General features: G+C 41.8%; 1 protein-coding gene across 8 annotated transcripts in view; it reads right to left on the bottom strand.

The window, feature by feature from the left end:
* FOXN3 (forkhead box N3) overlaps positions 1-23,676 on the bottom strand; it is a 217,365-nt gene that overhangs the window by 61,593 nt on the left and 132,096 nt on the right. For all 8 annotated transcript variants that reach the window (XM_069783664.1, XM_069783668.1, XM_069783667.1 and 5 more), the window contains exon 4: positions 17,106-17,170. In XM_069783664.1, the coding sequence (XP_069639765.1) occupies positions 17,106-17,170 (65 nt within the window). The remainder of the gene's footprint in view (positions 1-17,105; positions 17,171-23,676) is intronic.

The following is a 23,676-nucleotide window of genomic DNA, read 5'->3' as shown; positions in this document are numbered from 1 at the left end:
GATAAATTCTACAGTTTTTCAGCTGAGAAATATTTTGCAGGGGGATTGGTTTGCTGTTTTTTTGAGGTGGTATGTGCCTATAGTTCCATAAAAAAGGCAAAGCAGCAAGTACAATAGCAGTACCCACCTCTGCCACTGCATGAGATCATTCCACCTGAGACACAGAATATGGGATGTCATGCAGAAGCAAGGATGCATACAAATCAGAGTTATGAATGCACAGTAAGACAGCAAAGAAAGCAAGACTGACAAGATAACAAAAAACATGCCTCCCATGTAAACTTTTTTTGATTACTAAACGGGAACCGTGCTTCTACACTTACAATAAATATACAATCAGACCCACATATAACAGGTTTAACACAAACAAACTGGTTCCTCGTTAAGTTTGTTCAAGTAGTCTTCATGAAGGAGAATCATTAAGAAATAAGTAAAACTTCTTAATTGCTATAAAAAAATGTCTTTTAAAACTGATGACTCTTTTCTGTATTCTTGAAGCAGAGTCCTCCATCTCACACTGCTAATCTCTACTGATTTGACAAAGACGGTTTTATTCCTTCCCTGACAGAAGGAGGATACCCAAAATGCATTATTAAGAACAAAATAAAAACAGTTCCCCCAAAACTGTCAACATACATAAACCCCCGTTGCTTAAACAGGGCATATAATTTGGACTGTTTGCTTCCGCACAGTTCATAGAGGCTGCACTGAGCAGGCATGTAGAACTTGCAATTTACTTCCAAAACATCCCCTTAGGGGAAGATCCTCGGAGAGATTTCCTAAATGCTAGTTTGTACACTATGAGTTTTAATTAACGTACAGAATAGAAATTACCATTTAGATAAGATAATGCTCCCCAGCCACCCCACCCTTGCATTCTGAAACTCTGCCAGGTTTCTCAGCCCCTCATCCGCTCCTATTTCTAGCAATCCTCAGGCCCTGGTTAGCATTAATTCAGCTGCAGTTGGAGAGTTTCTCCAAGGCAGTCTCTTCAATTCCAAAGTGCATGAACTGCTTAATTTGAGTGCTCTGCGATTCGAGTACTTTAAATAGAGAAAATACTGCAGGAAATGACAGACCTCATAATTGCTTATGTGACTGCTCCAACAGCTGTACGGACAGAGTGAGCTGCACGGGTATGCGCAACCCCAGCTGCCAGTGCAGGCACTCGAGCAACAACACCTGAGAAATCCTTAGTCTCCTGACCGAAATTTCAGAGACTTCACATGCAAAAGTTCAGGAACCCACAACAGAAGGTGTCACTGGGGTTTGTCACATGGAAGCTAGCCCAGATCTTACACAGCAGCCATGCCTGCAGTGGAGAGTCATACAGATTATCGGAGATAAAAAGATACTTTCTGGTCATGGAAGTACTAATGGGATTTACAACCACTTCACACAGATAATCTGTTATTCCCTGGTTCCTTTCCCCACTCCTTGGTCACGATGTGCACCTTCTCACTTGACCAAGTGCAGAAGGTCTTTCACCCCCTTTACCACCTGCCTATTTCTGGTGTTTTGTGAAGCAATCTTGCAGTATATGTCCACCATCGACAAAGAAAACCTATGGCAAATTTCCTACCAAACTGAGAGACCACACAATTATTCATTCAGTCCTTCAAAACTCCATGTCCAAAACATTCAGGCAGATACTTAACAATTCTGGGGCACGTTTCTAGACTATGATGGGAACCTCTTTCAAGGTAGATTTTTTAAAAGTGTGGATGAATCAAGGAGGGATCAGGGATCCTGTGGCTCCTGCCACACCTGATGGGAACAGGCTTGCCCTGAAGAAGTTGCTCAAACTCTCCATTTAAGCCAGGGGTACTGACGCTCACCCAAACCAACTAAAAAGGGTGCTGTGTGATTTAATTAGATTATGCTTTAAAGTATTTTGAAGATCAGAAGTGCTGTATGTGGCAACCGCTCAGAGTTATCCAAGTAATTTATCATTATTGAAAACATTTCATAATTTTTGAGGACAAAAAAAAAAAAAATCTAAGGGGTCGTATTTAGACATGTTACATTTAGATGCTGGATACTGCAGGGCAAAGGTCTGTCATTTTGATTTTCTGCAAAGTGCCATGCCATCTACAGAAAAGTACTGCCTGAATAAACTTAGGTATCATAAACTACTTCTATTAGAGTGACCAGATTATGAAGTCCTAAAAAATGCAAATAGTTTTCTTTGGTAACAGAAACTGACCCAGAGATTCAATTCAGTGAAGGAAATAATAAATAATGACACTAGCACATGTAATGGGCAGAGGCAAGGGGAATAAACCCCCGACTGAACAACTAAGTAACAGAATAATCTTTTTAGTTAAATGGATACCTCAGTCTCTACCTGAGTAGTAGAATGGGTGCTCAGGAGTTCCTTTTTTATTATCCTTCCAGCACCTCTGATAATACAATAAACAAACTCATTCCATCTTATACAGAATTGGCATGCAGCATGCAAAAGCATGGCAGAACCAGTAGTCCAGATTTTCTTACATATACAAACAACTGACCTAAATGAAAGTCATGAAGGTGGCAGAACCAAAAAACCCCAAATCCAACTCCACCCACCAAAAGGTGAAGCACTTAAAAGCTAAGAAATGCTATGTATCTGCAGTAGCCCCCCAAATCTCAGTTTCCACAGTTAATGCACTGAATAAAGCAGGAGACTAATGGGAAAAAAAAAAAAGATTAAGCAATTACATAATAAGAGGATCTGTATCCTAAGTACACGTAACAGGAGAGTTGAATTAAAACTGCATGGAAAGACATAAGCTTTTTTTTTTTTCCCCAGCCTATACTTTACTTGTAGTAGACAAATCACTACCAATAGCTAATTAATGTAACTGACAGTCAGCTTTGTCAGTAGAATACACTAAGGCAGAACAGCAGCCTGACGGGGTTCAGCAATACAACTTGTGAAACCACTACCACAAAGCAGTGCAGCGAAAGCTGGGACGAATCTTTGTGTTGGTGTAACAAGAACAGCATGTAAAAATCTTCCCAAACTTCAGCATTTGTCCTGAACTCATGAGAACTGGCTAAATCATGAGTCATTTAGGAAACTTAGCACTCAATGTAAAACTGTTCCTTGCCAGTTCACAGAATCCAAGCAGTGAAAAACGTATACCCAAATTCTCGGACAGGTGAGTAGGATGCAATGGGGCATTTCTCAAGACATCTTTAATACTAAGCATAGTTTACCCCAACTAGACCTCATCACCTGGTTTCTCCTTTCATGGGTTTCAATGTTGCTTTTCCAATTGCCTCTTTTCAAAACAGTAGCTGCTCAGAGGACCGGTGGGGTCAAACTGAGAGACCGTTTCCTTTTACAGAACCCACCTGGCTCTGCCCTTTGCAGGGGCCTCCTGGCACCAGCCAGCTGAGGATCACCACCTTCCCCAAGGAGGGCTGACCGCAGCTCCCTGCCGCGTAACCTTAAGCGGCCAGTCTCCTGGCCAAAGGCAACCACCGCCTTCCAACCAGTGAGGACAACGGGAAACCCTCGTTTCTTATTTTGCATGCAGTTTGCATACCTGGAGCTACTTATCACACAGGCTTTTTTTGCTTCTGAATGACCAAATGTCGCGCCTGCAGGGAAGGACTTCTAACAGGCTTCAGCTTGTTGGCTTCCTATGTAAATTCAACAGCATTTCGCTTCCCAATTTTAGGTTAATGAATACTGAAGAAACAACCTAAATGAAGAATCCAGGAAAGCTCAGGTGTTGAAAAAGATACCTGTAGTAAGACAATGCCTCAAGTGTGTTGGGTCCTACACTTGAACACAACAGGCAGTCCCAAACAGCAGTGCAGGTGGCTGTTTTAACTAGCACAGACATACACGTGGAGGCTCATGATGCTAATTACAGTTATCATACAGTGGTTCACGCAATTCATGTCCTTTGACAAGAATATTCCAATTTTCATCAATTTATTTGTGAAGTAGCATTTGTAAAATAACCTAAAATATGTGCAAAGGAAGGCAGAGGGGCTACACATTTACAGACACGGTTGCCCGCGTGAGTTAAGAGTTTAAAATGAAACTACAGCTAGTCATTTTCAAACCAGAGTTTTCCAAGGCAGCAGACAGGCAGCATGAACTGCTGAAGCTCGCAGCTCCTCTCCTCTCTCGGGACCCTTGGCCAGCCACTGCAACACTTGGGTGTGCCCCAAATTGCAGGTTACAGGCTTTTCCAAGAAGCAGTTTTAAGATTCTTCGTGTATTGTCTCAGGTCTATAAAGCTGTCCCTCCTCCTGTCAGGCTTACAGAGCACGCTCCCCTAGGATATTATCTGGAAAAGAATTTCAGCTTATAAAACAGGTTTACCAGCTGAATAAAACATCTAGAGGAACTGTATACATTAGGATCTGTTTTCACATAACAGATCTGTTCTAAGGTACATTTTTTCCTTAGTATTATTTTAAACTAATCTTCAGTGGAAAAGATTATTATCCTGCTCAAAGTACTGCCACAACATCTCTACTTGTTCAGATAAACTAAAAAACCCGAGAGATGCCTTTAGTTATATGCAAATCTCATTAATTTTCCTCCTCTTGCAAAATAAATATTTAAGATTTGTTGTTGCAGTTAATCACAGAGAAAGCAAAATATCAATAAAAAAACTCAGCAATGTTTGTTTTATAATCTTTGCTCACTGTCCTCCCAAGAGTGGAAACTAAGGGCTACCTGGAAGAGCTTAATGTGTGTCACTCTTCAAAAAAAACCACCTACATGTAGACAGAGGGGGCATCTCTAAAGATAGCAGTCAAATCATGAAATGTTTACAATATAAATCATGACACCACCAACCTATATGCATTTGCAAGTCTGGCAAGAGAGTAACTGCTGATCCTAGCAACAAAATTTCAGAAGGATTCATTTCAGAAATCTTCCAGTAAATTTGGATCCTGTTCTTCAGAAGTACTTGGAGCTCTGCTAACCCCGTCATGACTGAACAGAAAAGCCAGGGAGTTGTGACCTTGCAGTACCATGTGCTCGCTAGGTTCTCTCCCCATCCAGTTCTGCCCTGTCTCATTTCTGCCTCCAAGCCTTAAGCTGTTCAACAGATGGTACGGGAAAATTAAGGGTTTGCTGGGTATTTTGAGTATCCATTTGAGGAGACTGTACCAAGCTGTTTCTCTTGCTTTTCTGTACGAAACTGCACTCTTGAGCACTCATGTTGTACACCAGGTTGCCTTGTCAGTGATTAATACTGTCCAAAGCACTAAAAACAAGCGTCAGTGCTGTATTCTGTACTGGTCGTTGTCAAACCCCTACTCAGACACCAGTTCACATGTTTCAGGCTTCATCTTCTTACAAATACTACAGGAGCAGGCACAGTTAAAAGGAACTATCTAGAAAAGCAAAAAAGCAAAACCAAACAGAAAACCTCAGAGACTGACTACAACCCAAATAAATAAATAAATAAATAAATAAATAAATGTCTCTGATTTCTGAATTGATCATGCATCTTGGCCAGCATTTGCTATTTTATGTCTCTAAGCCACTAACTCATTTCTACAAGTTTGAAAATGTAGACCTAGTTATTCTTACAGTTTATCAGTGTGACCAAGGCAAGTTGTGATATTATTAAAACCAAAAAAATTCCCTCCTCTCTCACCAGCCACTATAGCAAAATTTGCAAGAGACAGATCCAGAAGTATACCTTGACCTCTCCAGACATCATACAGCAAATAAAGTGTCTTCTACCTAAGACAAATATAGAAACCTGTCTTTGTTTGGTAATAGAGTAAGGTGCTACTGACATAATAACATCCAGGGGAAAAAGTCAACACAAACTCATGGTAGTGCTTACACTAATTAAACTCATTTATTTTTTCAAAAAAACCCAAACAACTTTACAAGACACCTAATTTTTTTAACTCCAAATTGCCTTAAGCATTAGCAATGTCAACTGCAGTGATCAAAACCGGAACTGCTTGAAGGGGAGAGGGGTGGAAAAAATCATTAAGGGAACAACTTCAGAACAGGGTTATTTGTTAGTTATTTGTATATGTGAGAATGGGGTAGATGCACCAAATCTCTAGCACAAGAAGTGATCCTTTTCTACGTAACTGTGTATTTCTTCATACATGTTCAATGTATTAGATAACCAAACATATTTATATTTAAATGCATTCATTTAAATATACACACAGGCACAGATGTATTTGTACACACACAGCTGATCAGGTGGTCTGGCCTTAGCTATTTTTTTTTTCATCTCCAGGAGAAACGACTTATTGTTCTTATTTCTTGGGAGGAAACAACTTAATAAATTAGCATCAGAAACTGAGTGCTGAAACTCAACATGTGGTTCACACAGCAGCATATCCTATTTTATTAGAAAGAAAAACAATGTACATATTCATAAAAAATAAATAATGTTTAAAAGCTGCAAAGCATAGATATACTGTAGAAATATGAAAATGAAAGATACGCAGGAAGTGTTCTTAGTATCTTCATTCAAATTGGGCATATATGTAAAAATCAGGACTGGAATTTCCCATCACTGTATGAACAATTTTAATTTCAATTTCAATTTCACTTTATCCTTCACCTTATCTTGCACTAGAGAGCAGTATGATGGGCTAGATATAGAAATAAATACTGTCAAGAGGGAAAGAGAATTTATTACCTTTATTGTATGCAATTGCAAGCACTGTGAGACTTTGGCCGATAAAGAGAAAGGAAACTAAGAGAAATAACATATAAGATGAAGCCAAGGATGCTATAATGGTATTTCCAAATTGACAGAGGTTGTCCTGAGATAATTTAAAGAAAAGTCATGTTTTCTTTGTTAATTTGTGATTGGTATTAAATGCATTAAAGAGAGGATAAATTCTTTTACCAGCCTAAAAGTCTTACAGACTCTTCCCAAAGGTCACCTTTTTAAGAAAATGAGAGTTTATCCCATTCTGCTGATTAGAGAGGACTGTTTTGTAAAAGCTCATCCTTCAGGATCTGGATGCAACTTATCTTTCCTTTATGAAGGGGGAGGTATGCGAGCAAGAAGTGCTGTATACAGTAGGTTCATGTTCACAGCCTACTGCCTTGGCAGGTGTATTTCAAGCGGCTTGAAACCAGTAGTGTAAAACACTACTTATCCCAAAAGGCTCCCTAGCTTTGGTTTGGTGGTTTCTGAAAATACTGTGTTTCTACTGATAAAGAAAAAAAATTCTGCCTCCTTCTCTCTTGAAGTCCCAGTTCAGTTTTGGGTCTGTTATAAATTGCAGGAAAATGAAGTGGTGCATTCACAGTTTTAAGAACCAACTTGGCCATCCCAGAGCTCTGCATACCCTCAAGTGTACCACTGAAGAGTTTCTAGTGGTAAGATTTATTCCAATATCTGAAACCAACAGATTTTTTTCACATTTAGCTTAAATAACGCACAGCAGTGAAATGTGCAAGCCACTGACCACCCTTCCCATTTAAGATAGCCTGTATTTTTCTCAACTGTTCAAATAAAATTAAGCTCTCTTAGTAATAAGTAATTTCCATTAATTTGCCATTTCTTCTAGATGTTTAAGAAATGCGTTTTATATAACCAAGAACTTACCAGTCTTTAACCAGGAGCACACAGATCTGCTCTGACCAGCAGGGAGAAATTCTTAGCATGTTAGAGAGGAAAAATTATTGCCAATGTCAACCATGAACATCATCAACACAGACAGCATACAAAAAACCACAAGACATGAACAGCACTTGGACTTCATCACCACTGTTTTCCCCCTAATGTTCTTCTGTTTACTAGTTATGAAGCCTTGGCTTCCCCAGGGATCCAAAAACATGTAACTGCCCATCACACAAGCAGGTCATAGTAAGAGAGCATCTTAAAAATTCCCAGAGCTTCTGTTTTAATTCTCTCAATATAGGTCTGTCTCAAGAAACCTGACATGTAGGCAAGGAACAGCCCAACTTGACAACAGCTTTCCCTTTCTCATAGAAATCTGCACATCACCAAAACTGCTCATAGCAACACAACTGCAATATTATTATTTAAGTAAACTCTATGTAAAGCACAGGCTTATGCCTGTCTCGTAGCTGTGCTCTCAAACAGAATCTAGAATTAGGAAAGCTAAGATTACTTCTAATATCAGCCACCTTCATATCTTAGGAAAGCCAAACATTCACAGGCTCTCAGCACAGAGCATATGCTCCAGCTCATCAGCCCAGAGATTTTGATGGCAATAAGCACAATAATCTCACAGTTACAGAAAATAAATCTTTACATACTCGACCATTTTCCGAGTTGCCATACAAATGTTACTGCTAGTTTCTAACCGCGACTTGTTCAGAGAACTGCTGTTGTAAAATGGGATCTAACTGGCGGTATGCTACGTCCCTGTCATAGGCCGCTGAAATTTCCTACTCCAAGCCCCAGCCCAGCCAGAGGTGGCCTGGCCCCAAATTCCACCTACAGAAAAGGTTTGACACCAACTGTTGCCAGACTTGTCTCTGTATCTGCAGTGATCACACCCAGGACTTCCCAGCTACACGACAGTGCCTTAGCAGATGTGCCACCAGGCATGCAGAAACCCTGGGCACTGGCAAACAACCCCCGTGCTCTGAGCAGACTGTAGCTCCTGCTGGGGAAAGGAAAACATTGATGGAATCCTGGAGGTATGGCAGTCCTGGTAAAGGAGAAAGCCACTGAACAGGAACTTGCCATTTCTCTTGCTGTATCTAGTCTACATCTTCCTTCACTGAACTGAAACCCAAGGGTGGCATGGTTTCCCACTTGTAAGTCCCACAGATGTATTTGGGGGTGGGACGGGCATGTCTCTGGACACCTGTGCCAATCCCTACAGAAGGGCCAGTCACAGAAAATACTTTTCCTAAAAAAGCTGAGATCAGCTAATGGCAATTTAAAGGAAGTAGATTCTAATGTTCAAGTCACAAAGTCACAGTCACATCACCTGCAGGACCAAACTGAAAAGAAGCTAAGAACGTATCTGAAGCTATTTAACAGCATCCTTGGAGCAACACTAACCGTAGATTACCTCAGCACTGAACTCTGGTTAAGGACCATCCAACTCCTCACCTCCTCCATACTTTGGTTAGCATCCCTGTTCTTTCCTACACTTACACTAGTTATTGAGGCAGCCAGGCCAGCACTGCGGGGACTTGCATCAGCAGCAGCAGCAATTTCTCTCTTCGGTGTGTATTGCAAAGTGCTGTTTTACTGCCATGGCTCACAAAGCAGTTGACACTGAAGGTTGAAACGGGCAGGTACACACAGATGTATCCCCTTCTCTGCCCAAGGTTAGCACTGCAGTAGGACTTGCCTTGCAGCACTCACCCACACTCTCCAGTTGGCAAGGAAAGTAAACAAAGCCAGTAAACTTCATCTTGAGTCGCTCAGAAGTAATAATTTCAAAAGTCACTACGCAGGACTGTTAGAAAATAAGCAAAATTATCTGTAAAGACAGCAAAGACACCTATGCAGATCTAAAACTTAAGTTACTAAGTTTAAACACAGTAGGAATTTAACTTATCTTCGTGTACGTTGCAATGTGATCTACTATTAATGACACCTGTCTGCCGTAGTTCGCCTTTCTTCCATCTCAACTTTAGAGGCCAAAGGTAGCTCAGATGTTTTGGTCAGAGGGAATATAAACAGCCAGTGGTCACATTTCCTTACTAATGGCTCTAAGATCAATGTTAACAGGACCACACTTCAGGCACTTAATAAATTACAGCTTTTGCCATTGTCTTACACACTCAACTAGAAAAATAGGAATAAAAAGGCTATATACATACTGCATAACTAATCCATAGCAACCTATATAAAAAAAGTCCTACACAGAACACAGAGCTAAAATGTCACACCGAAGTGACCATTTCTGTATGAATCACTGCAAAATGCTGTCTTTCACTGGGTTTTTATTGAATGCACGGTGTTAAGCCATTTTAAAATCCTCTCACAAACACAAGCCCTTACCAGCACCCTCAGGACCCCAGCAGCCCCACTAGGGTTTTACCCACTTTCCCAAACAAAGGAGAGCTCTGCTGTTCAAATTACTCCCTTAGAGACATGGTGCACAACCCCTCTGACTTAATTCTACTTTTTCAATAACACCACTGCAAACGCAATGAATGTTAATAATAAAAAAATTATTCAAAAATTTGGTCTCTATGGAAGCACCCCATGAATCATCTTCCTGAAAAGAAAATCCTGAAGAGATTGTCAGGTACCCTTCATGGGAGATGGGGAGGATGAGAAGGCGGGGGGGGGCGGGGAGAGGAAAAAAAAAAAGCTGATTTAAATAATAATGCCACGTGAATAAAGAGTGATTTATTGTAACAAGGAGACATAGTAGCTTTGCTGTTCATTAAATTGGTTGACCAAAGCCAAGTCACCAGCAAACATAGAGCATGACTGTCACCACAGTTTCAAAGAGGGTGGAACGGGAGCTTGGAGAAGCAAAATTTGAAGATAAAACATGGTGAAGTCAAAAAGTTTGGTGCTCTTCTGATGAAAGCAACCAAATTGGAACTAATCTGGACACTCAAAACCCCAGATCTCCATACAAAACAGTCATTTATGGAGTTAAACAGCCAATTTCTTATAGTGCATCTCTAAGAGTAAGGAGCTTAATTGAAATTTCAATGGGAAAAAAACCCACCCAAAATCTAAACCACACATCCCTGCAAAAGATAACAAACAGCACTGTTGCTTTTCACAGTTAGGTTGCCCCTGTTTAAGGTTTTCCCATTAGTGGAGGATTGGAATATGATACAGAGCCAATATTTTGTAGACTGACAGCTCAGGGCAGTGAGAACCACTATTATTATCCTCATTTCACAGAGCAGAAAACCAAGGAATTATAAGCCCAAGGCAAAAAAAGTATTTAGATTGTTGGGGATCGCGAGACATCCAAATGCACATTAGGAAACAATGTTTAGTTGGATTTGGGCATAAGGGTCTTGCCCAAGATTCTGTTACAGATCACAGCACCTAAGTCTGGACTGTCTTGCATTTCTTTTGGCCTTTCTCCTTATGGTCATCATTAAAGTATTACAAAATATTAAATTATCTGTAATATATATGCTACCTTGCCAGGTTGGTTTTTGTTTGCACCTCTAGGTAGTAGAAGAAAACAGAGCATTTCTCTCCAAGTTTGGTTTTCTTTTGAGGTGTTAAGACATGCAATTCTGAAAGTTAAATGCACATGAGACTTACTGAATCCTCTTGTCTTTCAGCTCTCCCCTGCTCCTCCTCTTCTCACCCCCGTTAGCACCAGCAGGTATGGATACCTTGTGTTCCTGGAAGGGCTGCACCTCTCCCCGACATGCCCAGGACTTGCACCTGTCCTGCTCATGCAGTGGAAAGAGCAGGTGAACTGAATTTCCACCAGAAGAAAGAAGCCCACTATGCCTGCAGGGGCCCTCAGGTATTTGTTGGTAGGCGCTGACAAACACATCCCAATTGTTCACATTATTAGAGAGCAAATGCATGTGGCTGCATGCACATAGGCATCTCCTCTTTGTGAACTTGTTGTCAACTTCCATCTTGAAGGTAATGAGAACAACTCCTCCCAGACCTCTCCAGAGAAAAGACTGAGTAGCTTGGATGGACAATACCTGTTGTTCAAAGAAACCATTCCCTGCTGTTGTTATATTTTTATCCTCATGTCACTATTAACATGAAAACGCAGGCTGAACATCTTCATTTATAAGAGCAAATGATTCTAATTTAGCCTTCTCAAGGGAAACCAGAAACAGTTGCCCCTTTTCTGCCTCCTGCCCGGTGGCTTACTTCCACCTGAACAAGCACCTCTATTAATAGCTAACACTTGGAAATGTGAAGTCCCAAATCTGCTCTCATTTCTTACAACTACTCAATGGACAATGGATTAAACAGCCTGTTTGGTCATTTCAAGGATTCTCAAGCTTACTAGAGAAGAAAAAGATCTCTGTACAAATGTGTGCACATGTTCATAAACGAGCTGGTTACCCATCCTTTTACGTAGGATTTCTCAGGTCTGGTCTGTCCACATTTCGTACAAAATAAACTTTCTGAATTAGGGATGCAATTTTCTTGCTCTCTCAAATAAATCACCATTCTCAACCAAGAATAAAGTGATCTGTGTGCTTTGGCAATTTCCTTAAAATCTCACGTTATGGTCAGGTATCAGATGTCAGTACACTAACATGTGAAAGCCACCATCTTAGATTGAGGGCATCAAGGACTGATGCAGCAGCAGTGCCCAGGGTTTCCATCTCTGCTCTGCAACGAACTGCAGAGTCACTGTCTCATGCTGATTTTGGTGATACCTGACCCAGTGAAGACAATGTCTTCCAACTCTTTCCTGCCAGAGCTCCTCACAGGCAGTGCCAGCTACAGCTATGGCAGTTGGACCAAGGCAGATCACACACGGGCTGCTGGAAACATCAGTCAGAGATGAAAGTGTCTCATACAGTGCTCTCCCAAAGAAGAGGGCAAGCCATCCCCATGTTAGCATCGTATCGCTTGCTCTGTTCTGGAGCATGAGGATGCCTGTTCCCTGCAGCCAATGGTAGAGAGTGAACAAAGCAGCTTGTGAGGTCTGGGAAAGACAATCCCTCCTTTCTCAGGCTCCCTCAGCCAAGAGGGACTGGAGGCCACACGCGACTCCTCACTCCTCCCCTCCTGTGTTCTGTGAATGGGAAGGGATTTTTACCAATCTTTTTTTCCATCCTAATTAAAAGAGAATCATGGCTTGAAAGGAAAGCCATGCAGTCTGGACTCAGTTCACTGACTGCTGCAATCCTGTTCAAAGGTGTGAGTCCAGGTCTGCAGGATCTCTGGAGCAAGAGCTCATATCTTTGATTTAACATCCACAGGCAGCAGATTTAAACTGTACTGATCGTCAGAAGAGGAAGTGTAGGACTTTGGTCACAGAAGAAAGCAGACAGCACGGCAAGGATGTTTGTACCTCCAGTTGGTTGGGAACTGCTGGAAGCAGCAATCCAAGGTGGACCATTTAGTCACAGTGATGAGGGCCACCTCTGTTTTCAGCTCCAACAGCAATAGGGACTGGATGACCCAGGTTCACTTCCCTTCCCTAATCACTAACTCTGCTACCATGAGGGCCTGCTTCTGCCACGCTTTGACTAGAAACTCGGGAAACTTACCCAAGAATGGCATTAAGTCTGGCAGACGCGTACTTGCTGTAAGCCAGAGGGGAGGCGTTTTGTGTCAGCCACTGCCCAGTCATGGGGCTCTCACATCTTCTGGGGCAACTCCTGCAGCTCTTGCACTCATTTCAATCCCCACTGCAGCAGCAACAGCAGATGCAGATCACTGTTTTCACTGCACAGCGCTCTGTTTCTGTGCCAGCTGTAATTACACCCACAACCACCTTCTACATATGCTTCCTTGCAACTCAGGACAGGACAAATTCAATAAAAGACGACATAGTAATACGTTGCATTTAGTTTAGTGTGAGGGCAAATAAAACAAAAATAGAGTGGTAAGTTCGGTATTTTTTTTCCTCAAAATGAAAGTTTTATCTTTAAGAAACAAACTCCAAACCCTCCACAGTCCAGTTACATCTTACAGGTGGCACTCAACAGCTGGAATTTATAGGACTGCTGCTAAAAGTTAACTTGCAAATGTATTTTTAATTTATGCAGGGAGAATGTTAGGTACCTTGAGAGCAAAATAGTTCTATTATTACCATTGATCTGTGAGCAACTGCATCCTCAAGTCTATAACATGAGCTTAACACCCAAGACCAGAGCAGAGACAATGAAACTGACCTTATATGAACACAATGCATTAGTTTCAAGGTCTTGAAGTTAATGTAATTATGTCCCCACCTATCTCACCCAGCACAAGTTCCTGAAGAGTTTAGAATACGTCTAAACCTTTTGCACTGTAAAGACTTTTTTCTGTCATATATTTTATTAAATAAAAATTGATGTGTTATGACAGCTGAGAACAGAAAAAACAGTGGGAACAAAGGCTCTCCATATAGAAAGTTTAAAAAAATTAAGCCAAGATTTGAAACAAAAACACGTACGTACAATAACAAGTTACAAAAACCGACAGCAAAAGTAAAGCAGTAAGAGCAAAAACCTGTTTTATCTGGGAATCCTGAAGGCTGGAATGCAGCAATATCCACAGAGGTACAAGTAAGTTTTGAGAGAAGGTATCAGAGTCTGGTAAGGTGAAGGTCCTACCTATATTAAGCTCTGCATGGGACTTCATGAGAAGACCAAAGAACACGAGGATATAAGGAGCAATCCTTACCCAGTAGGAGGAGCTCAACATTTCAAAAAGCACCTGAGCAGGTGACTTACTCAACACAAAAAGTCAATTTATTGTTTCTTTGTTTTGATTAGAGAGTTATTGCTAGGAACAACAGTACCATGATCCTCAAAAAGAAACTGAGGTAGCTGTCTTGTATCTAATAAAATCATAGGCAAAAAGAAAAGGGCATATAAATATTTTGTTCAAAATTCTTCAACAAAGTACAAGCAAAGATAGCCAGAAAGGAACACAGAATTAATCCTGCTCATGTCAAAGACATTAAGGCCACAGAATAGCGCCAATGAATTTTAGCTTCCCTTTCTCTTCCTTTGCTATTTTGAGGTACACAGATAACTGGTTTCTCAGTCACTTTCTCTGGAGAGATATGTTAAATGCTTTACAATGGTTAAGATTACTTTGCCAAATAGTTCAGATATAAAATGAATGGAAACTAGGAGCATCTACAAGTCTTTCTTGGCTAAAAAAAGTACGACTTACATTGCGGAATTTTTTTCTCTTCATTCCCCAGACCAGAAAATGAGCATTTTCCTTAACAACTCAGAAGAAATGAGGTGTGACAAGTGCACATGAATATCACATTTACTAAAATTTCAGAACTATTCTGTATTATTGTCTATAACACTCCTGAACATTCTTTTCAAATGCAGCAAAACATTTATCAAGTAAAAATAATTTAAAATCCCTTTGTTACCTAAACTTTTGCTAATCAAAAGGCAGTACTATAACTTGAAACCAATAATTGAGTCAATTTTTCATTCTCCTGTTTGCATGAAGCTGGATATAAGCACTGGAAAAAAATACTTAAGATGGGCATGTAAGGTAGGACTCGACAAACCTCTCCACCCCCTCATCTCACACCTCCCTGCACCCGCTAGCATTCCTCTACACAGGTCTTTTGGAAAAAGACAGTCAGAAGCAGCAAAGAGGTGGATGCACTATTTCCATACAACCTGCTGAAGCCTGTATGTGAAACAGCTTATTGTAGGGAACAATGAAAGACAGAAAGAAAAAAAACAAAGGCTTGGTTATTTTCTTTTTAAAATTAAACCCAGGAAGTATTAAAAAATTACTTTATTGAGGTTTTTCTTCATGCTCTCTCATCCTTCCAACCTCAGTCATATCATGCATATTAGAGTTCAAATTGGCTTGGTTTTCCACTTGAGATGGCAACGCAGAATGCCAACTCAGTTAAAGGTCTGTTAGGCTTTTTTAATTGCTTGAAAAGGTAGTCATCTCTTTTTCTCTATTTCTTTAATATGCTGAAATGTTTTGGGCTTTTAGGTTTTTTTCCCAATTGGGAAGGCAGAGGAGGGCAGATGAGAAGAGGGTGGAGAACAGCATACTATTCTTTATTGGGAAAAGGCTTTTAGCAACAACTGAGATAGGAAGGATTACAAAAGAGTTGTTCTTAATTCCTGAATATCTTGCATCATAAGAAGGGGTAAAACATTTGTGCCATACAGACTTGACAGAATAGTTTACATTTTATGAACTCAAATTATGAAGACTGTGTATGTGCAGGTACACATTTAAAAGCAGAATTGTTGAACAACTGAAAACGAATCAAGCACATCCATTCACAACAGTTTCTTTTGTTCTTTACCGAAAAAAAATATTAAAAACTCTAAATCTTTACATTAGGAAGGACTGCAAAGGTAGCAGGTCTATCCCATCAAGACTAAAGCCAAAAGCTGCCAAACTCTACAATTTATACCACCTCCTAGTGTTAAGAAATAATCTGAATGCTTTAATGTAATTAAAATTTGTTTGAACAAATCTCAGTATATATATTGGATAACAGAATGATGCAAATTCCTAAGTATGTGCAAGGAATCAGTTGAAAAATATTCTCCGCTAAACTACAGATGCTGGATTACTTTGGTGTGTGGAAGGTGAGCAGTACTGCCTGCCAATTACTTGCTTGTGAGCCTAGCTGTGAGTAAGGCTCCATCCTAGGTGATTTGGATAAATGTTCCGGAGAACATTATACAGCATTTTCTGCCAGAAAGAAGGCCAGAAAACTCTTGGCACCATGAGAATGAACACAAAACAGACACTTCATGGACAAATACTTGCAAAGACCATAAAATCATCCTAAATGGTGTAAGTTACTTTTGCACCAGAGACAAATGCATGCAGTCTGGAGAGACAGCCATCTGTGTTCCCAAGACACTTCCATTAAGAGCGATAGTAGTTCTATGGCAGAAATATAAACACACTCAGCAGTGAATAATGATTTTAAGAAATCTGGTAAGATAGACTGAAGAACTTCACCTATTACAACTGCAGTCATACAGCTTCTGTTTATATTGTCCATCCAATGGAAGCAAGATATTTAATATTCCTCTATGAATATAAGCACCATTAAACATGGTAGGTTTCTTGAGACAAATACTCTGCCACTGTTTTCCCCACTACAACACCACTATCTACCTTTGGGCACATTTTGCTACCAGCACAATTAGGGAGTGAAAGAAAGGATCTCCCTCAAAGAACAACCTCACTTCATCCACAGAACTAAAAGTGGTATTCCTGGAACATTTCTTTCTGGGCACTCTTTATCCACACAAAGGAAAAAAAAAAGCCACCCTTTGCCATATTTTACAGTAAGCAAATTAATAATCTGAGGAAAGAAAAAAAGCAGCAACTTTCACAGACTACACTCACTGCATGTAGTAAATTGTCATTTTCAAGGCACCAGATGCGCAATAAAGGAGACAGGTTAAAGGAAACAAAAACCATTTGGTTACTTCTTGCCCAGCGAGTATTACAAAAGCTGTGCAATTTGCAAGAGGTATTTGTTAAGCAGAACAATTACTCCAAGATGTAGTATCCATCACCTACCTTGTAGAAGGGCTCCATTTCTCTTGAAAAAGGTGCTTGCTGGCCAAATGGGTGGACCTGATGTGCTAGAGGTAATAAGAAATAAGTGTAAAGAAGATCTCATTTACATTAATCAATTATAAATTACTATTTGCATTAATTCCATTTTGGTTTAAAGCTAATGTAACGTTATGGCATTTTGCGTTCAAGCAAGGGTTTACAATTTCACGTTAAAAATAGGTTAATTTGATTCAAGATTCACTTTCTCTTCACATTCACTCCTCAGCAAAGCACACGCCCACACTCTCTTAGAGGAAGAGAGAAAAAAGCAATTTGGAATAAATAATAAAAACCCCCTCAAATCAATGTCAAAAATATTTACTGAATTCTCAGTACAGCAACATATACGCCTTTTCCCAAAGCCATCTGCTAAAAACCCAAATGCTTTATGGCTTCTACTCAGCCGTAACAACCCCGGCTAACACATCAACCCAGAAAAGCCTTGGCCAGACACCGGGCGGCTTCTGTGCTTCCACCAGAGCACTTCGCCCACCAAACCCGCTCACACGCAGAGGTCACCTGCCGCATCAGAGAAGACACAGCTCAACGAGCTGTCCCGCGAGCACCAGCACTAGCGAAGCTCGGCCTCCGCTGCGCGCGCCTGCTTGGTGACCCTGACGGTTCCCGCGAGACCCCCGGCAGGGTGGCGGCCACGGCCGGCCCTGGGGCACCTGCCGCCCGCGAGCGCCCGCCTGCCCCAAAGCCCTTCCCCGAACTCGGGCCACCGCCAGCTCCCTCTTTCGCTTCGCCTCCTGCTCGCGCAGAGGCTGCCCGAAGAGAACGGCCTCCGACAGGCCTCTCCTGTGACAAGCGTGGCTGCAGGCGAAGAACGGATTCAAACTCAGGAAAGGGAAGAGGAGGAAGAGGAGGCAAGATCGGGATGATCCTCTAAACCTTGTTTCCTTCGCTGCCTCGGAGCGGCCCCACGGTGCTGCGGGCAACAGGACTGTGGAGCACCCGCTCCAACAACCCGCGGTGTCGGCGGGTCGGAGAAGCGGGGAGGCTGTGAGGAAGGGCCTTACGGCCGCCCGCGCCCCCCCTCTCCCGCAAAGGCACCGGAGCACCGCGGCACCCACACCACCACACCAGAACAGCTCTCCTTCCTGCGGCGGCTGCCCCGCAGCCGCGTCCGTCGGCAGAAGGACCAAACTTCCCGGACATAAAAGCCAACCTTGCTCTTTTCTTAACAGCGCAGAGGACCGTCGGCCACGTGCACCCCTCCTTCCACCAGGGCACAGCTTGCCCTCCCCGGGGAAATCCACAGGCGGTGCTGCCCAGAGCCAGCGTGCCACCGCTGCTGCTGCTCTTGCTGCGTGGGGAGTCCTCGCCAGGGGAGGCACTACCTGTAGGAGTTCACTGGTCGCATCTGAGGGCTGAGGCACAGCAAGTATTTTAAAAGCACAGTACCATGGGGAAATACCTAAAAACATGGAAAAGATTTGTAGCAGTGCTGTCAAGGCAGGTGGAAGAGACAGATTGCCAGGGGGGTCGTTCCTGTAGTCATGAAACATGTTTCAGAGCCCTCTAAAGCTTGAAGACAACCATAGGTATTTTAATGTACTCAGCTTTTATTGACATTAGTATCACGATGGCATGAAACTATGCCATCAATATATAAATAACTGCCCTATGCCCAAATTCAAGCACAAATTAAAAGCAAGGGACTAAATATCCTTCGCTAAGATTACTGTAAGGCACTCTGCTTTTTTAAGGTAATCCAGCTTCCTCTTTGGATGCAAATCGTGAACCAAGCCCCACACGCCATTTCTGTTCAAAGTTACTTTTGTCTCCTCTTGAGTTGACTACCGCTACGCAAAATGCAATGAAATGAAAACAGATGTTGTCTATTACATTGACAGCATTAGCAAAGTTCTGATAAAATGCCATATATAAAAAAACACACTGCTTTCACAATTATTCTGCAGAGACTCTTGTGCTAACGTATAAAAACTTCACTGTGTTAAAATACAGACTGTAAAAGGATCCAAAGCAATTACATGAGTAATAAAAGCCTTCAATACTCCTGAACAAAAAGGGGAGTTGAGAGAGAGAGAGAGCGCAAAATGGCCAAAAAGAAGTTAAGTAGGTCTACATTTGTAAGTGCTGGAGTGTGCTGGGGCATGCGCTCATCTGAATACACACGCTCACTTCATAGGGCTTAATGTAACCAATTGTTTGCATTCCTTATAGTAAGCGCCAGCTCTTCAAGTGTAGCTCCTCAACTCACATGAAGGTCAAGAGCGGTTGAGGGCATTCACACTCCTGTAGGACAGGCTCACAGTTTTATAGCGCATCAGAGTCCAGGATAATCTCTGGGACAGGACCCATCAAACTACAAGTGGAAACCCATAGCGTAGTCTTCATACTGTACATATTTGCCACAGAAATCAGAAATCACAGCATGGCAACTATATACCTTTCAAAACCCCAAGAAAAAAATGGTGAAATTCTGAAATGAAGCCATAGAAAAAATTTACTCCCAGGCTGACGTATGCCTGTATGTGGGTGGAAGAGGGTTAAAGAGAAGAGAGGGAAAAGCATATATATTTGAATAGACAAAATGTCTCCACTAGAGAAACAAAGCCATAGTGATTTATCTTATTTTCCAACTTGAAAAAAGGCCCAAGGCTCTCATAAAAAACTCCATTTGATTCAGCACAAACCCACATGAACTGAAAAAATTAACTGTGCCTTCCCAGGGAAGGAAGCTAAGGAATTCAGGCATGTAAATAATGTACCGCAGCAACTGGTCAAGCCCTTCAAACAACAAACTTCTGTGTTTGCAGGGCTTTGCTGAAGTTTAGCTATGTCTGATCTGTGTTGGATAAATTCTCTTTCTGTTCCCAAACTTTTGCACTTGAAGTCTCAGATGGTATTAATTATTAAAACATACTTCAAGTTGAGAAATGACAGAGTTAAACTATCTCTCACTTTAAAGTGTTCAAAAGCTGCTTCCTCCCTGTTCCACATTAAGAAACCATTTGAAGAAGTTCATTCTTCTGAAGACCATCTATAATAAAATATTTGGTCCATCCCAGGTGTTTTTTCAAACAAATTGTTTCTTCAGTGTAGTCTGTAAGCTACTGGAGAAAAGTGGCTGGTTGTCCTATAGAAGCAACAGCATATTCCATATTTAGGCAAAATAAAAATGCAAAATCTGGTTTTAGAATTTCCTTTTATAATCAGTACATGCTGTAAGATTAATATTTATGCAATTAGCATTATTGATGGCAGAGTTTTTCCCCAAACTTATGAACTAAACACACTGACTAAAGTAACATTTAATTTCTAATAAATCCCCACACACCTACTAGAAGAAAAGCAGTAACTAGTTTGAACTCTTATATCAGTGCAAAGAAACTTGTGGCCTAACACATTTTCATTATGCACAGGTTTGGACTGACTTAACTCCCACCACAGGGCACTTGGCAGGGGGGCAGGGAAAGATGGACTTGGATCAATCATAAAGACCTGAGATTTCAAATTAACAACTTGAAAGAACATGAATTAGCATAGTTTATGGCCAAGACGACATGTGAAACACCAGCAGTTACCTGTCAAGGACTGTTGGTTTGATTTGCAGAAAATATTGTCGTTACAAGCAAAGGGCTATCCAAGCTGCAACAGTGTCTGTAGCAAACGCATAAAACAGGATCCAGGGGTGCAAGTTCATGTCTGTCCAGTGCAGAATCCACCTCTCTCTGAAGCACAGTCATTGTCACTGCAGCATCCATGCACCACCACAGGGAGCAAATGAAGTATTCACACGCTTGCTGAAAACCAGCAGCTGAGAGAACTGACGACTAACAGTGTTTAACCCGTGAGCATCTGCTTGTGTGAAATGAGATAAATGGAGCTAGGAGCCACCCCTGATCAAACCCAACCCTTCCCGGGAATTCACTATCGATTTTTAACAACGAGTGGAACTCGATTTCCACTCAAGCCAAGCGATATACTGTTTCTCCTCTGATGACACAACCAGTAGGAAACTTCGTCACGCTGTAGGGCCCTAGGCATGGGAAGCTGCCTGACCAAGAGCTAGCAGGGATTTTTCTGAGGGCAGGCTTTTCCATAGGAAAATGTTGCTTTGCTGAAATCTAAAACATTCCATGCGAATGTGTTGATTTGGATACCACTTGTGCTGGAAACCAGGCCGATGTGAAGGCTGGCTGGCCAGCCAGTGAGGGTTCGTGGCAGCCGGCCAGCCCAACCAGGAGCTCCCAGGGCATACAGAAGCAATAACGCATGTGAGCCCCCCCCGCTTCAATATTTCTACCAAAATGTAAGCCACGGATTTATAAAAATCTTTAAAAGGTGCATAGGCTTCAAAAGACTTAAAAAAGGAAATACAAATCCTTTGTCTTCTGGAATTCACATTAGAGCAAGGAGACTGCAGTTCTTAAAGCCAAGCACTCAAAAAAAGCCAGGGTATGAATTCTCTCTCACAGTTGCAGTATTTCACAACTATGCCAAAAACTCTCACAGGCCTCTTTGTCAGAGAGGCCTGATTAGTAGATTTAAAAACACCAAACAACTAAAAATTCAAAACAAATTCAATTGTGTGGGACTACACACCACAATTAATGGATGATGAAAACACAGAAGAAAGGCAATAAATATAGGCCAATGACTGTGTTACCAAATATGTCCAGAGGGTGATGGTAAACAGGAGGACAAAGAAAGGGGGGAAAACAAACAAACAAGGCAACCCCCCCCCCCCAAACACACAAGTCAAAGGCCCCTGAAGCTAAGAGCCAGAAGAAGGAAGGCTCAGGCAGGGAAGATGCTCCACACATAGCTCAGCCCACCACAGCCAAGAGGTGGTGGGCTCAGCTGCTGGGGCATAGCTGGTGCCAAAGTACACCCTGGCTCTCAGGAAAGCTTAGAGGAGAGGGCAAGACAGCTCGGTAAGGGATAGAACCATGAACGGGGTCAGCTGCAAGCTAACAAGCAGTTGCACACAGTATACCCAACACAGAGCCTGCAGTAAGCAAACAGCTGCTAGACCAAAAACAAACAGGCTGCAGTGACACAGAAGACCCCTCTCTAGCCCTTACTCGTGGCAAAAATGATGAGCACAAGCCAAAGAAGATTGACTGAAGCGCCTCTGCATGCAGCTCAGCCCATGGATTTTGCAAAAAGGTGTGGCAGGAAGAAATACAACTCTTCCCCTCCTGACGAGCACAGTAAGTTCCCAGTAATGCAGAACGAGTGGACAGGAGAGCACCCAGTTCACTGCGATCACCACCCTTTGCCCTGGGGTCGATGGCAGTTATCAGGTCAGCAATACAACTGAAAATTCCCAGGAGCAGAAGCTGCAGCTGCCAGATGAACGGAAGGCAGGCATCGCTGTACCCTCGCTGCAAGTAATCCATTACCAACCACCCACAGCACAAAATACTTCACTGCAACTCACACCTACACCTCTGATGAACAGTGAACTGAAGGAAATATCAAGGACACCAAACCTAGAAACAACAAACCATTTTGTCAAAGAGCATCTTGTAGGTATAGAAACCCACCTCCGAAAGTTTCTGAAAAGCAACTAAACCACAATTATTCTTATGTTCAAGCTGCTGAGATAACAATAGCTGTAGATGCCTTTATCTGGCTGGAGCCCATGAAACCCTGTATCCAGTGGCAGGAGGGAAGGATGCTCCTGACAAGTACATTCAGCTCCTGATGCAAGCTGGACTCAAGACTGCTACCATAAGGTATATAAATGGATGTCCAAATAAGCTGGAAAATCATAATTTTTACCATTCCTTGAGAAGTAAATTTAGGATGGGGTGGTAAGTGAGAAAAAACTTTTAAACAGTATACTTCTGTGGGAATACAGCATCCCTTGATGCTGAAAGATGCATAGTACTTCATTACGGCAGTCACCCTGTGTAAGGCATGAGAAATATTCATCACTACAGCAACAAGCAGCCTTCTTGGCTCCCACGCTACACAAAGACGATCTGCAGAGCGGCTGTTGGATGGCACGGGAGGAGGTCACTCGGTCCCAAAGCACACAGCCACAAGCTTGCAGAGTGAACATGGGACAGACGGCATCTCGTTCTGGTTGAGGACTCCTGTAACGCTTGTCAGCTCTTCACTGCTTGCACAGCAGAGCTCAGATCCTTCTATTGCCATATCAGCTCAGTCTTCTACACTCAACTTTAATGCCATTACTGGACAGGGGCTAACAAGACTATTGCACTGCAAAGAGGGGTTAATGCTCTGCACCTGGGTACATAACCATAGTTCTATTAAAGAATTTATCACTCCCATTAAGAATTTTGAGCAATACAGAAGTATTTAGATACTGCCGCACCTCTAACACGTGCGATTTGTTAACATGGAAAAAAAAATTTATAATCCCTGCCAGCAGCTTGCTGGCAGTTAATATCACAATTAGCAATCACCTAGCAACAGGCAAGGAAGCTTCCTCTCCAATCAAAGGGAAAAAACCTCTACTAACCTAGGCTAATGACAATACATTAAAAAATATCTAGAAGGTATGTGTTAAGGTATTTCCTGATTTTAA

The sequence above is a fragment of the Haliaeetus albicilla genome, chromosome 5 (assembly GCF_947461875.1).
Source record: "Haliaeetus albicilla chromosome 5, bHalAlb1.1, whole genome shotgun sequence".
Taxonomy (NCBI): domain Eukaryota; kingdom Metazoa; phylum Chordata; class Aves; order Accipitriformes; family Accipitridae; genus Haliaeetus; species Haliaeetus albicilla.
The sequence above is the reverse complement of the archived record's forward strand: the minus strand, read 5'-3'. Positions and strand labels throughout refer to the sequence as shown.